This window comes from Staurois parvus, unplaced genomic scaffold (assembly GCF_062004578.1).
Source record: "Staurois parvus isolate SC_StPar_1 unplaced genomic scaffold, SC_StPar_1.0 ptg001718l, whole genome shotgun sequence".
NCBI lineage: Eukaryota > Metazoa > Chordata > Amphibia > Anura > Ranidae > Staurois > Staurois parvus.
The window spans coordinates 57446-68483 of NW_028319514.1; the positions used below are offsets into that span (position 1 = coordinate 57446).

The 11038-nt window shown below is 49.0% G+C and overlaps 1 protein-coding gene across 1 annotated transcript in view; it reads left to right on the forward strand.

Annotated features, from left to right (window-relative positions):
* Positions 1-11038, forward strand: part of LOC149434658 (transcriptional enhancer factor TEF-1) — a 69617-nt gene that overhangs the window by 44667 nt on the left and 13912 nt on the right. The window contains exons 6-7 of the mRNA XM_089663549.1: positions 10434-10574; positions 10696-10848. Coding sequence (XP_089519675.1) covers positions 10434-10574; positions 10696-10848 — 294 coding nt within the window. The remainder of the gene's footprint in view (positions 1-10433; positions 10575-10695; positions 10849-11038) is intronic.

Consider the following 11038-nt stretch of genomic DNA (forward strand, 5'->3'; position numbering starts at 1 on the left):
ATACGGTTTATCTGATATGGTATCCTGGTATAGGGCCACTTGCCCCCCCTCCCCTGGTATGGGTCACTCCCCCCTCTCTCTTGGTATGGGGTCACTCCCCTCTCTCCTGTTATCGGCTCGCTCCCCCCCCGGTATCCTGGTATGGGGTCGCTCCCCTCCCCCTCTATAGGGTCGCTCCCCCCCCCTCCCCTGGTACCTGGTATGGGGTTGCTCCCCCCTCCTTCCCTGGTATGAGGTGCCCCCCCTTTCCCTGGTATGGGGTCACCACTCTCTCTCTGGTATGGGGTTACTCCTCCTTTGGTTTGGGGTCACCGGTCCCCTGGAAAGGGGTCGCTCCCTCTCTCCCCTGGTATGGGGTCGCTCCTCTTCTGTTTTGGGGTCGCTCCTCCTCTGGTTTGAGGTTGCTCCTCTCTTGGTTTGGGGTCGCTCGTCCCCTGGTGTTGGGTCGCTCGTCCCCTGGTATGGGGTCCCTCCTCCCCTCCCGTTATGGGGCCACTTCCCCCTCTCTCGTTATGGGGTCACTTCCCCCTCTCTCCTGTTATGGGGTGGCTCCCCCCGATATCCTGGTACGGGTTCACTTCCCCCCATATCCTGGTATGGGGTTGCTACCCCCCCCCCCATATCCTAGTATGGGGTCGCTACCTTCCCCCGGTATCCTGGTATGGGGTCAGTCCTCACTGCTCCCCTGGTTTGAGGTTGCTCCTCCCCTGGTTTGGGGTCGCTCCTCCCTTGGTATGGGGTCGCTCCTCCCTTGGTTTGTGGTCGCTTATCCCCTGGTATGGGGTTGCTCCCCCTCTTCCCTGGTATGGGTTTGCTCCCCCTCTCCCCTGGTATTGGCTCGCTCCCCCTCTGGCCTGGGGTCGCTCCCCCTCTGGTTTGGGGTCACTCCCCCTCTGGTTTGGGGTCGCTCCCCCTCTGGTTTGGGGTCGCTCCCCCTCTGGTTTGGGGTCGCTCCCCCTCTGGTTTGGGGTCACTCCTCCCCTGGTTTGGGGTCGCTCGTCCCTTGGTATGGGGAACTCCCCCTCTCCCCTGGTTTGGAGTGGCCACCTCCCCTGGTTTTGAGTGGCACCCTTCCCTTGCCCTGTTTGGAGTGGCTGCCTCCCCCTTCCCTCCCCTGGCTTGGACTCTCCCCCTCCTTCCTGTGGCTTGGACTCTCCCCCTCCTTCCTGTGGCTTGGACTCTCCCCCTCCCCTCCCCTGGCTTGGACTCGCCCCCTTCCCTCCCCTGGCTTGGACTCGCCCCCATCCCCTTCCCTCCCCTGGCTTGGACTCGCCCCCATCCCCTTCCCTCCCCTGGCTTGGACTCGCCCCCATCCCCTTCCCTCCCCTGGCTTGGATTCGCCCCCATCCCCTTCCCTCCCCTGGCTTGGACTCGCCCCCATCCCCTTCCCTCCCCTGGCTTGGACTCGCCCCCATCCCCTTCCCTCCCCTGGCTTGGACTCGCCCCCATCCCCTTCCCTCCCCTGGCTTGGACTCGCCCCCATCCCCTTCCCTCCCCTGGCTTGGACTCGGCCCCATCCCCTTCCCTTCCCTGGCTTGGACTCGGCCCCATCCCCTTCCCTCCCCTGGCTTGGACTCGCCCCCATCCCCTTCCCTCCCCTGGCTTGGACTCGCCCCCATCCCCTTCCCTCCCCTGGCTTGGACTCGCCCCCATCCCCTTCCCTCCCCTGGCTTGGACTCGGCCCCATCCCCTTCCCTTCCCTGGCTTGGACTCGGCCCCATCCCCTTCCCTCCCCTGGCTTGGACTCGCCCCCATCCCCTTCCCTCCCCTGGCTTGGACTCGCCCCCATCCCCTTCCCTCCCCTGGCTTGGACTCGCCCCCATCCCCTTCCCTCCCCTGGCTTGGACTCGCCCCCATCCCCTTCCCTCCCCTGGCTTGGACTCGCCCCCATCCCCTTCCCTCCCCTGGCTTGGACTCGCCCCCATCCCCTTCCCTCCCCTGGCTTGGACTCGCCCCCATCCCCTTCCCTCCCCTGGCTTGGACTCGCCCCCATCCCCTTCCCTCCCCTGGCTTGGACTCGCCCCCATCCCCTTCCCTGGCTTGGATTCCTCCCCATCCCCTGGCTTGGATTCCTCCCCATCCCCGGGCTTGGATTCCTCCCCATCCCCTTCCCTCCCCTGGCTTGGACTCGCCCCCATCCCCTTCCCTCCCCTGGCTTGGACTCGCCCCCATCCCCTTCCCTCCCCTGGCTTGGACTCGCCCCCATCCCCTTCCCTCCCCTGGCTTGGATTCCTCCCCATCCCCTTCCCTCCCCTGGCTTGGACTCGCCCCCATCCCCTTCCCTCCCCTGGCTTGGACTCGCCCCCATCCCCTTCCCTCCCCTGGCTTGGATGGTTTGGGGTTGCTCTGCCTTAACCATCAGTTGGAGTGAAAAGGTGATTGTCATTGGCAGTTGTGGAGAATGACTCCATAGTTCTGGCATTAGCCACTATGGCTATGTAGTAGCCCAAAGCATCCTCATTCCAGCTTTCACTCAGAAGAATCAGAGGAAATGTGTCTTATGAGATACGTGGAGACATACATTGTCATCATCACCGTTCTCTCTGAGAGGTTCGCCTGGATCCTTTGATCACTTCACTTTATTGATGAGCATTAGGGAGAAAAATTCTATTTTTCCAATCTCGACAGAAAATAAAACAGTAAAGTATTTTCTGACTATTCAGTCTGTAAAATGTTAAAATATTAGTTTATATGCAAAATATCCTCTTGGAACTGTGCAGTCATGAATAAAAATGGAATCATTTATACAGCCGTCTATAAATGAGGGGACGGGCTGCGATTGGTGGGGAGAGCTCTACAAACAGAACATCGATTCTTTGTTTTGCAGGAATTTGAATTGCAAACAGGATGCTCCTGAATACGCGGCCTCTTGCAATCAGAGAAACCTATCAAGATTCTTTGATGTAGTGCCGCTTATTTGGGAAATATCATTTAGACGAGGAGCCTTTTCAATTAATAATTCTGGTTTACTGGCCTCAATGTTTGGCAGAAGAAGCCCGACCATTGCTGTAGACTTTGTGAGGGATATGCAGGAAAGAATTTGACTGTTTTTTACATGGAAAACCCATGAGTGGCCCTCAGACTCTGGTGCAATGTCCTAACAAATAGAAACGGTAATTAGACGCCACCCTCACTATTACAATCAAATATTTATACAACATCAAAATAAAATATAAACCGACTAGAAAAGCAGCACCGCTCACGTGCTTCTGTCAGATATACCAGCCAGTTCAAACACTGCTGCTTGGCCACCAATAAGAGCAAGGCTTGGGGTCGCTCCCCTCTGATTTGGGGTCACTCTGCCTCTGGTTTAGGGTCGCACCCCTCCCCCCCCGGTTTGGGTTGCTCCTCTCTTGGTTTTGGGTCACTCATCCCCTGGTATGGGGTCCCTCTCCCTCTCCCATTATGGGGTCACTCCCCCCCCTCTCCTGTTATGGGGTCACTCTGCCTCTGGTTTGGGGTCCCCCCCGGTTTGGGTTGCTCCTCTCTTGGTTTTGGGTCACTCATCCCCTGGTATTAGGTCGCTCGTCCGCTGGTATGGGGTCCCTCTCCCTCTCCCATTATAGAGTCGCTCCCCCCCCTCTCCTGTTATGGGGTCACTTCCCCCCTGCTCCTGTTATGGGGTTGCTCCTCCCTGGTATGGGGTCGCTACCCCCCGTGTATCCGTCACCTACCCCCCCCCCCCGGTATCCTGGTATGGGGTTGCTCCCCCTTACTACCCTGGGTATGAGATGCCCCCCTCCCCCAGTATCCTGGTATGGGGTCACCACTCTCTTTGGTATGGGGTCGGTCCTCGCTCCTCCCCTGGTTTGGGGTCGCTCCTCCCCTGGTTTGGGGTCGCTCCTCCCTTGGTTTGCGGTCGTTCCTCCCTTGGTTTGCGGTTGTTTGTCCCCTGGTATGGGATCACTCCCCCTCTCCCCTGGTATGGGGTCACTCCCCCTCTCCCCTGGTTTGGGGTCGCTCCTCCCCTGGTTTGGGGTCGCTCCACCTCTGATTAGAAAGGTAATTAGACGCTCCCTCAATATTACAATAAAATATTTATACAACATCAAAATAAAATATAAACCGAATAGAAAAGCAGCACCGCTCACATGCTTCTGTCAGATATACCAGCCAGTTCAAACACCGCTGCTGGGCCACCAATAAGAGCAAGTCAAGCCTGTCCATATAGTCACAAATGTTTCCCAGGACCTCACACCAATACAGACAATCTGAAAATGGCTTCAGCTGGCTAATCTTTTGCCCAAGTAGGGCGTAATCATAGAGGCCTGACTATGATTGGTGTGTGGCCCTGGGAAACATTTGTGATCAAAATTAAACAGGTTTTATATATATATAATCCAAAAATATTGCTAACAGTTGCCTTATCCCAATTTATTACTTGAGTGCAATAGAGGCAGATAAAAAAAGTTTGCTTGATGGTTAACATTTTGCAGACCTTGGACATGCTAGGCACAAACTGCGAGTCCTGTTCCAGCCGTGTTGGCTCTTGGGCATGCTACATACACCATGAAAGTCCTGCTCCACCATGAAGAACCTTGGGTTTGCCACATACACTCTGGAAGTCCTGTTTCAGCTGTGTTGGACCTTGAGCTTGCTACATACATACTGAAAGTCCTTTTCCAGCTATGTAGGACCTTGGGTTTGCCACATACACTCTGGAAATCCTGTTCCAGCTGTGTTGGCTCTTGGGCATGCTACATACGTCCTGAAAATCCTTTTCCAGCTGTATAGGACCTTGGGCTTGCCAGATACACTCTGGAAATCCTGTTCCCGCTGTTTAGGACCTTGGGCTTGCCAGATGCACTCTGGAAATCCTGTTCCAACTGCTTTGGACCTTGAGCTTGCTACATACGTCCTGAAAGTCCTTTTCCAGCCCTGTAGGACCTTCAGGGGCTCTTGATCATGCTACACAGTGATGACATCAATGGCAGCCCATCATAATTGCTCCCAATCATTGGTCGACCATGAGCGTTAGGTGACAGGTCAGCCACAGTTCCGAGGTTGCCAGTGGAGGGGCTCTTGATCATGCTGCACAGTGATGACATCAATGGCAGCCCGTCATAATTGCTACCAATCATTGGTTGACCATGAGCGGTAGGTGACAGGTCAGCCACAGTTCCGAGGTTGCCAGTGGAGGGGCTTTTGATCATGCTGCCCAGTGATGACATCAATGGCAGCCCATCATAATTGCTCCCAATCATTGGTCGACCATGAGCGTTAGGTGACAGGTCAGCCACAGTTCCGAGGTTGCCAGTGGAGGGGCTCTTGATCATGCTGCACAGTGATGACATCAACGGCAGCCCGTCATAATTGCTCCCAATTATTGGTTGACCATAAGCAGTAGGTGACAGGTCAGCCACAGTTCCGAGGTTGCCAATGGAAGGGCTTTTGATCATGCTGCCCAGTGATGACATCAATGGCAGCCCATCATAATTGCTCCCAATCATTGGTCGACCATGAGCGTTAGGTGACAGGTCAGCCACAGTTCCGAGGTTGCCAGTGGAGGGGCTCTTGATCATGCTGCACAGTGATGACATCAACGGCAGCCCGTCATAATTGCTCCCAATCATTGGTTGACCATGAGCGGTAGGTGACAGGCCAGCCACAGTTCCGAGATTGCCAGTGGAAGGTTAATGTATGGGATTAATGCAGTAGTAGGTGGCACTTTGACCACTATAATATCAACCTTGAATTCTCTGGATGATATTTCTTGAGCAGATCTTTCAGCGGAGGTGTGTGAGGTCCGCTATGTCCTGTCTCTCTCTGTTAGAACAGTCATTATCACCTGATTCCTCCCCACTCGGCCACACTCTACAGGTTACCAGATGTGTGTTTTATAGACGCCATGGGCAGCCCCATCAATCAATATGTCTTAAGCATGGAAGAATCTAACACATTTTAAATGGTGTTCCATTTCTCTCTGTATAAATTGCCCATCAGCTGTCTCTGTGTAAAGTGTCTTCGTATCAAAAGAAGTGGGAGATGTGCTGTGCCGCAATTACCCGGTAATGGCAGAGAGCCGTAATTGGGCCATAGGCAAGACATACAACGTGCAGTCCTATGGCTCAGCACACGGCCTCCTTTTGTGTAGGACATTCACCACAGCATGAGAAATCTCGCCACTACTTCTAGCCAACTTGGAGTATTTTTAGCCCACTTTGGCTTTTTGTGTCTCCTAAGAGAAGAACGTTTTACTCAAAACAGGGCAGAAGCAAGATTTTCATGGCAAATTAAAAATGTGTATTTTAAAACCCAATTAGTTACATTGGTGAACAGTGGGAAGAATGTCCCTTACATTGGTGGTCAGTGGGAAGAATGTCTCTTACATTGGTGGTCAGTGGGAAGAATGTCCCATACATTGGGGGTCAGTGGGAAGATTGCCCCTTACATTGGTGGTCAGTGGGAAGAATGTCCCTTACATTGGGGGTCAGTGAGAAGAAAGTCCCTTACATTGGTGGTCAGTGGGAAGAATGTCCCTTACATTGGGGGTCAGTGAGAAGAAAGTCCCTTACATTGGTGGTCAGTGGGAAGAATGTCCCATACATTGGTGGTCAGTGGGAAGAATGTCCCTTACATTGGGGATCAGTGGGAAGAATGCCCCTTACATTGGGTGTCAGTGGGAAGAATGTCCCTTATATTGGTGGTCAGTGGGAAGAATGTTCCTTACCTTGGGAGTCAGTGGGATGAATGCTCCTTACATTGGTGGCCAGTGGGAAGAATGTCCCTTACATTGGGGATCAGTGGGAAGAATGTCCCTTACATTGGGGGTCAGTGGGAAGAATGTCCCTTATATTGGTGGTCAGTGGGAAGAATGTTCCTTACCTTGGGAGTCAGTGGGATGAATTCTCCTTACATTGGTGGCCAGTGGGAAGAATGTTCCTTACATTAGTGGTCAGTGGGAAGAATGTTCCTTACATTGGGGGTTAGTGGGAAGAATGCCCCTTACATTGTTGGTCAGTGGGAAGAATGTTCCTTCCATTCATGGTCAATGGGAAGAATGCCCCTTACATTGGGGGTTAGTGGGAAGAATGTTCCTTCCATTCGTGGTCAGTGGGAAGAATGCCCCTTCCATTCGTGGTCAGTGGGAAGAATGCCCCTTCCATTCGTGGTCAGTGGGAAGAATGCCCACCCACTTACTGTGATTTTATAAGGTAAAAGATCATTGGGTTCAAGTCACTGGCTCTGCCAAGTGGCAAAGTACCTGGGACTCTGTGAGCACCATCAGATGGGAGGTCAATCAGCTTCAGTTGAAGGAAACCCCTTAAGCAACTTCTAAAGCAGCCATTCTCAGCTCTCATTCCTCCAGAGGTTGTAGGTGTTCCTGGGACTGTGGCTGAATGACCTGCATAGTTCCAACACCACTTGGCAAAGCCATCCGCATGACTCCCAGTAATTATTTTAACTGTGCAGGGAGCATTTTTCCTTTTGACCACCTACTGTATCTATTGGTTTTAGCAAGGGTTTCCCTAAATCTCAAAAATATTTCAGGTGGTTCCTTTGGGGAAAAAAAACAGCTGAGAAACCTCCTCCTTACCTCTTGTGTTTTCAAGACAGAATGTAAAGGGAAATCTTCCCAGTGGGAAATAGCAAAATATAAACTAACATGTCTGAACATACTCCACCCAAAGCAAAAAAAAAAATGCCTATAGGTCAGGGGCGGACTAACAATTCATGGGGCCCCCGGGCAATAGGGGATCATGGGGCCCCTGTGTCCTTGCCCAAACTCAAAAAAGACTATGAAAAAGGTACCAGGGGCATCTCATGGGGCCCCCTACTGACCCCGGGCCCTCGGGCAGTGCCCAAGTTTCCAAATGGTCAGTCCGCCCCTGCTATAGATATATTTAACTGCAGCACCTTAAAATTTGGTCTCCTCTCATGCCAGACAGAGCTGTTCTGTGGGGCAGGTCTGTGTAAATCTCAGACATGGATGGACAGAAGCAAAAACCCTTTGGCAGGTAATACAGTTCTTTCATTTTAACTGTGTGTTTGGATATTTTCAGCTTTAAAAAAAGGTTTACAATTTATTAACCAAATGTAAAGTTTAGGCCTTTGGGTACACATGGTTAGACTTTTACCCCGCACCATCCCTTTATGGATATCGGCTCCTTTTAGCATTCTTCCAGCGATACATGGAAGTCCTCTTCTCGGCTACAATGTGCACAGACAACTCAACTTCTAATATAAACCTGTACTGCTGCTCCTTCAACGTTTTGTATATTATTCTCAGATTATACACTTTAACCAGCAGGGTGCATGGCTGTATAACTTGTCAGAAAACAATGTAGTACTGATTTAAAGATTCTATACCGGTGTCTTAAATAGACACACAGCGCCCCCTGCTGACCTGGGCTCTGGTACTGCAATACCGCTACACGTGGATTGCTATTCTCCCTTGCCTTAGTGATATATTATTATTATACAGGATTTATATATTATTATTATACAATATTTATATATTATTATTATTATACAGTATTTATATAGCACCAACAGCACTTTACAATATAATGGGAGACAATTCAGCAAGGATACCGTTCAATACAAGAGGGTTAGGAGGGCCCTGATCCTGGGAGCTTACAATCTAGGAGGGAGGGGTTCTTTAAAGTGTTTAAATTAAAAGCCATTCTGCAGACCTAGGATAAAACGTTACCACTTAATCCAGTCACATTTTCTATAATAATAAATGTTTTAAAGCAGACATTGCATGAAAATGCATGGTCTATCTTGCACGCCCCACCCCCATGTAAAAATCCTAATTGAAAGCAATAAATAAAATTAGAAAATAAATTAAAATATTAATTACATATATATATATATTTATTTATAATATTATACAGGATTTATATAGCGCCAACAGTTTGCTCAGCGCTTCACAATATAAAGGGAGACAATACAGCAACAATACAGTTCAATACAAGAGGGATAGGAGGGCCTGATCCTTGGAGCTTACAATCTAGGATATATATATATATATATATATATATATATATATATATATATATATGGCAACTGTTAAAACTGTTAAAAAATGTTTTGTATTTTTATTTATTTATATATATATATATATATATATATATATATAATTTTTTTTTTTCAAAATTTTTGGTCTTTTTTCATTTATATCTCAAAAAATTAAAAACCCAGTGGTGATCAAATACCATCAAAATAAAGCTCTACTTGTGTGAATATAAATTTTGTTTGGGTACAGCGCTGCATGACTGCACAATTATTTTTTATATATATTATATTTTATTTTTTATTTTTTTTTTACTGCACCAATGACACAAAGGCCTGGTCATGGTGTTGTCAGGCATATTGTAACTGGGCTTTTTTGTGACATTGGACATTGGCCTTTCTGGCACCTCCACCAAACAGCTCATTTTTGTTCAAGTATCACCGTATTGTACTCCTTCAAAACAAGCACACCATCTTCTTCCAGAGCAGCCTGTATTTCTTTTGAGGTTACCTGTGGGTTTTTCTTTGAAAAGTTCCATATGTTATTATTTTAATTTTATTTGTTTCAGGTACTTCTATAGCGCCATCAATTTACTCCGCGCTTTACATATATATTGTACATTCACATCAGTCCCTAACCCTCAAGGAGCGTACAATCTAAGGTCCCTAACTCACATTCATACGTATACATATGGCGTTAGAGAGGATCCAATTAACCTATAGCATGCCTTTTGGAGTGTGGGAGGAAACCAGAGTACTGGGGGGAAACCCATGCAGGCACAGGAAGAACAATCAGACTCTAGGCAGGTGGTGCCATGGTTGGGATTCAAACCAACGACCCTTGATCAGCCAGGCGGAAGTGCTAACCATTTACCCCCTGTGGTGCCCCTGTTAGTGTATGAACTGGTTTTTAAAGCAGACATTGCATGAAAATGCATGGTCTGTCTATCTTGCACCCCCATGTAAAAAATCCTAATTGAAAGCAATAAATAAAACTAGAAAAAAAATTAAAATATTATATATTTTTTTATTTTTATATAATATTTATTCTGCACAGTCTCTGATCCAGGCTTTCTTCAGTAGGCACCCTAGCTAGGACCTCAATGTCTTTAAAAAGGCACCTCTGTCTTTTTGCCCTGGGGGCAGAGCCCACAGCACAGGGATCAACTCCAGAAGGCTGATACTTTTCTCCTTGGCTACCAGGCCTCAGAATATGTATGGGCCTCCACTCCACCTTCTGGGAACACCTCCCTAGGGACTGGCCAGAGCACCTTAAATATTCAAACTGCCTGTGAGACACTGAACTGCCACAAGCAATCAACCCCTTCTCCACTCTTTGCAGAGGAGCTAACTAAATTTACCTAACAGCCTACCGTGAACAAGGAGGGGAGGGTGCTACATTGGGAAAACATCATGCTAGCTATTGAGATGACCTGAAATTGTTACTGAATATGAATTCTGCTCTCTTTATACAGGCCGACTTGAACTGTAATATCCAGGACGATGCCGGGGCGTTCTACGGTGTAACGAGTCAGTACGAAAGCTCGGAAAATATGACCATCACCTGCTCAACTAAAGTCTGTTCGTTTGGGAAACAAGTGGTGGAGAAGGTGGAGGTACGGCACGACGTATTTCACACGTACAGGGAATGGTGTCCTTTGTGTGGGGTCATGTCTGGAATGATTGGATCTGACTGTTTATATTCATCTTCGGATCTTCCCTCTCTTGTGTTTACAGACAGAATATGCAAGGTTTGAAAATGGCCGATTCGTGTATAGGATAAACCGCTCTCCCATGTGTGAATATATGATAAATTTTATCCACAAGCTGAAGCACTTACCGGAGAAGTACATGATGAACAGCGTGTTGGAAAACTTTACTATTTTGTTGGTAGGACATTTCTTTCATAACAGATGCTCTATCTATGCAAAACCTGATTTTGGGTAAGGCTACCCCTGCATCCTACTGACACTCACCTGTCCAGCACTCGCCCACTGCTCCTTTCACCATCATGGACACCACCAAAATACCCGATGTTGGAGCCTACAGGAGGCAGCGACATCCCACATGGAAGAAAAAT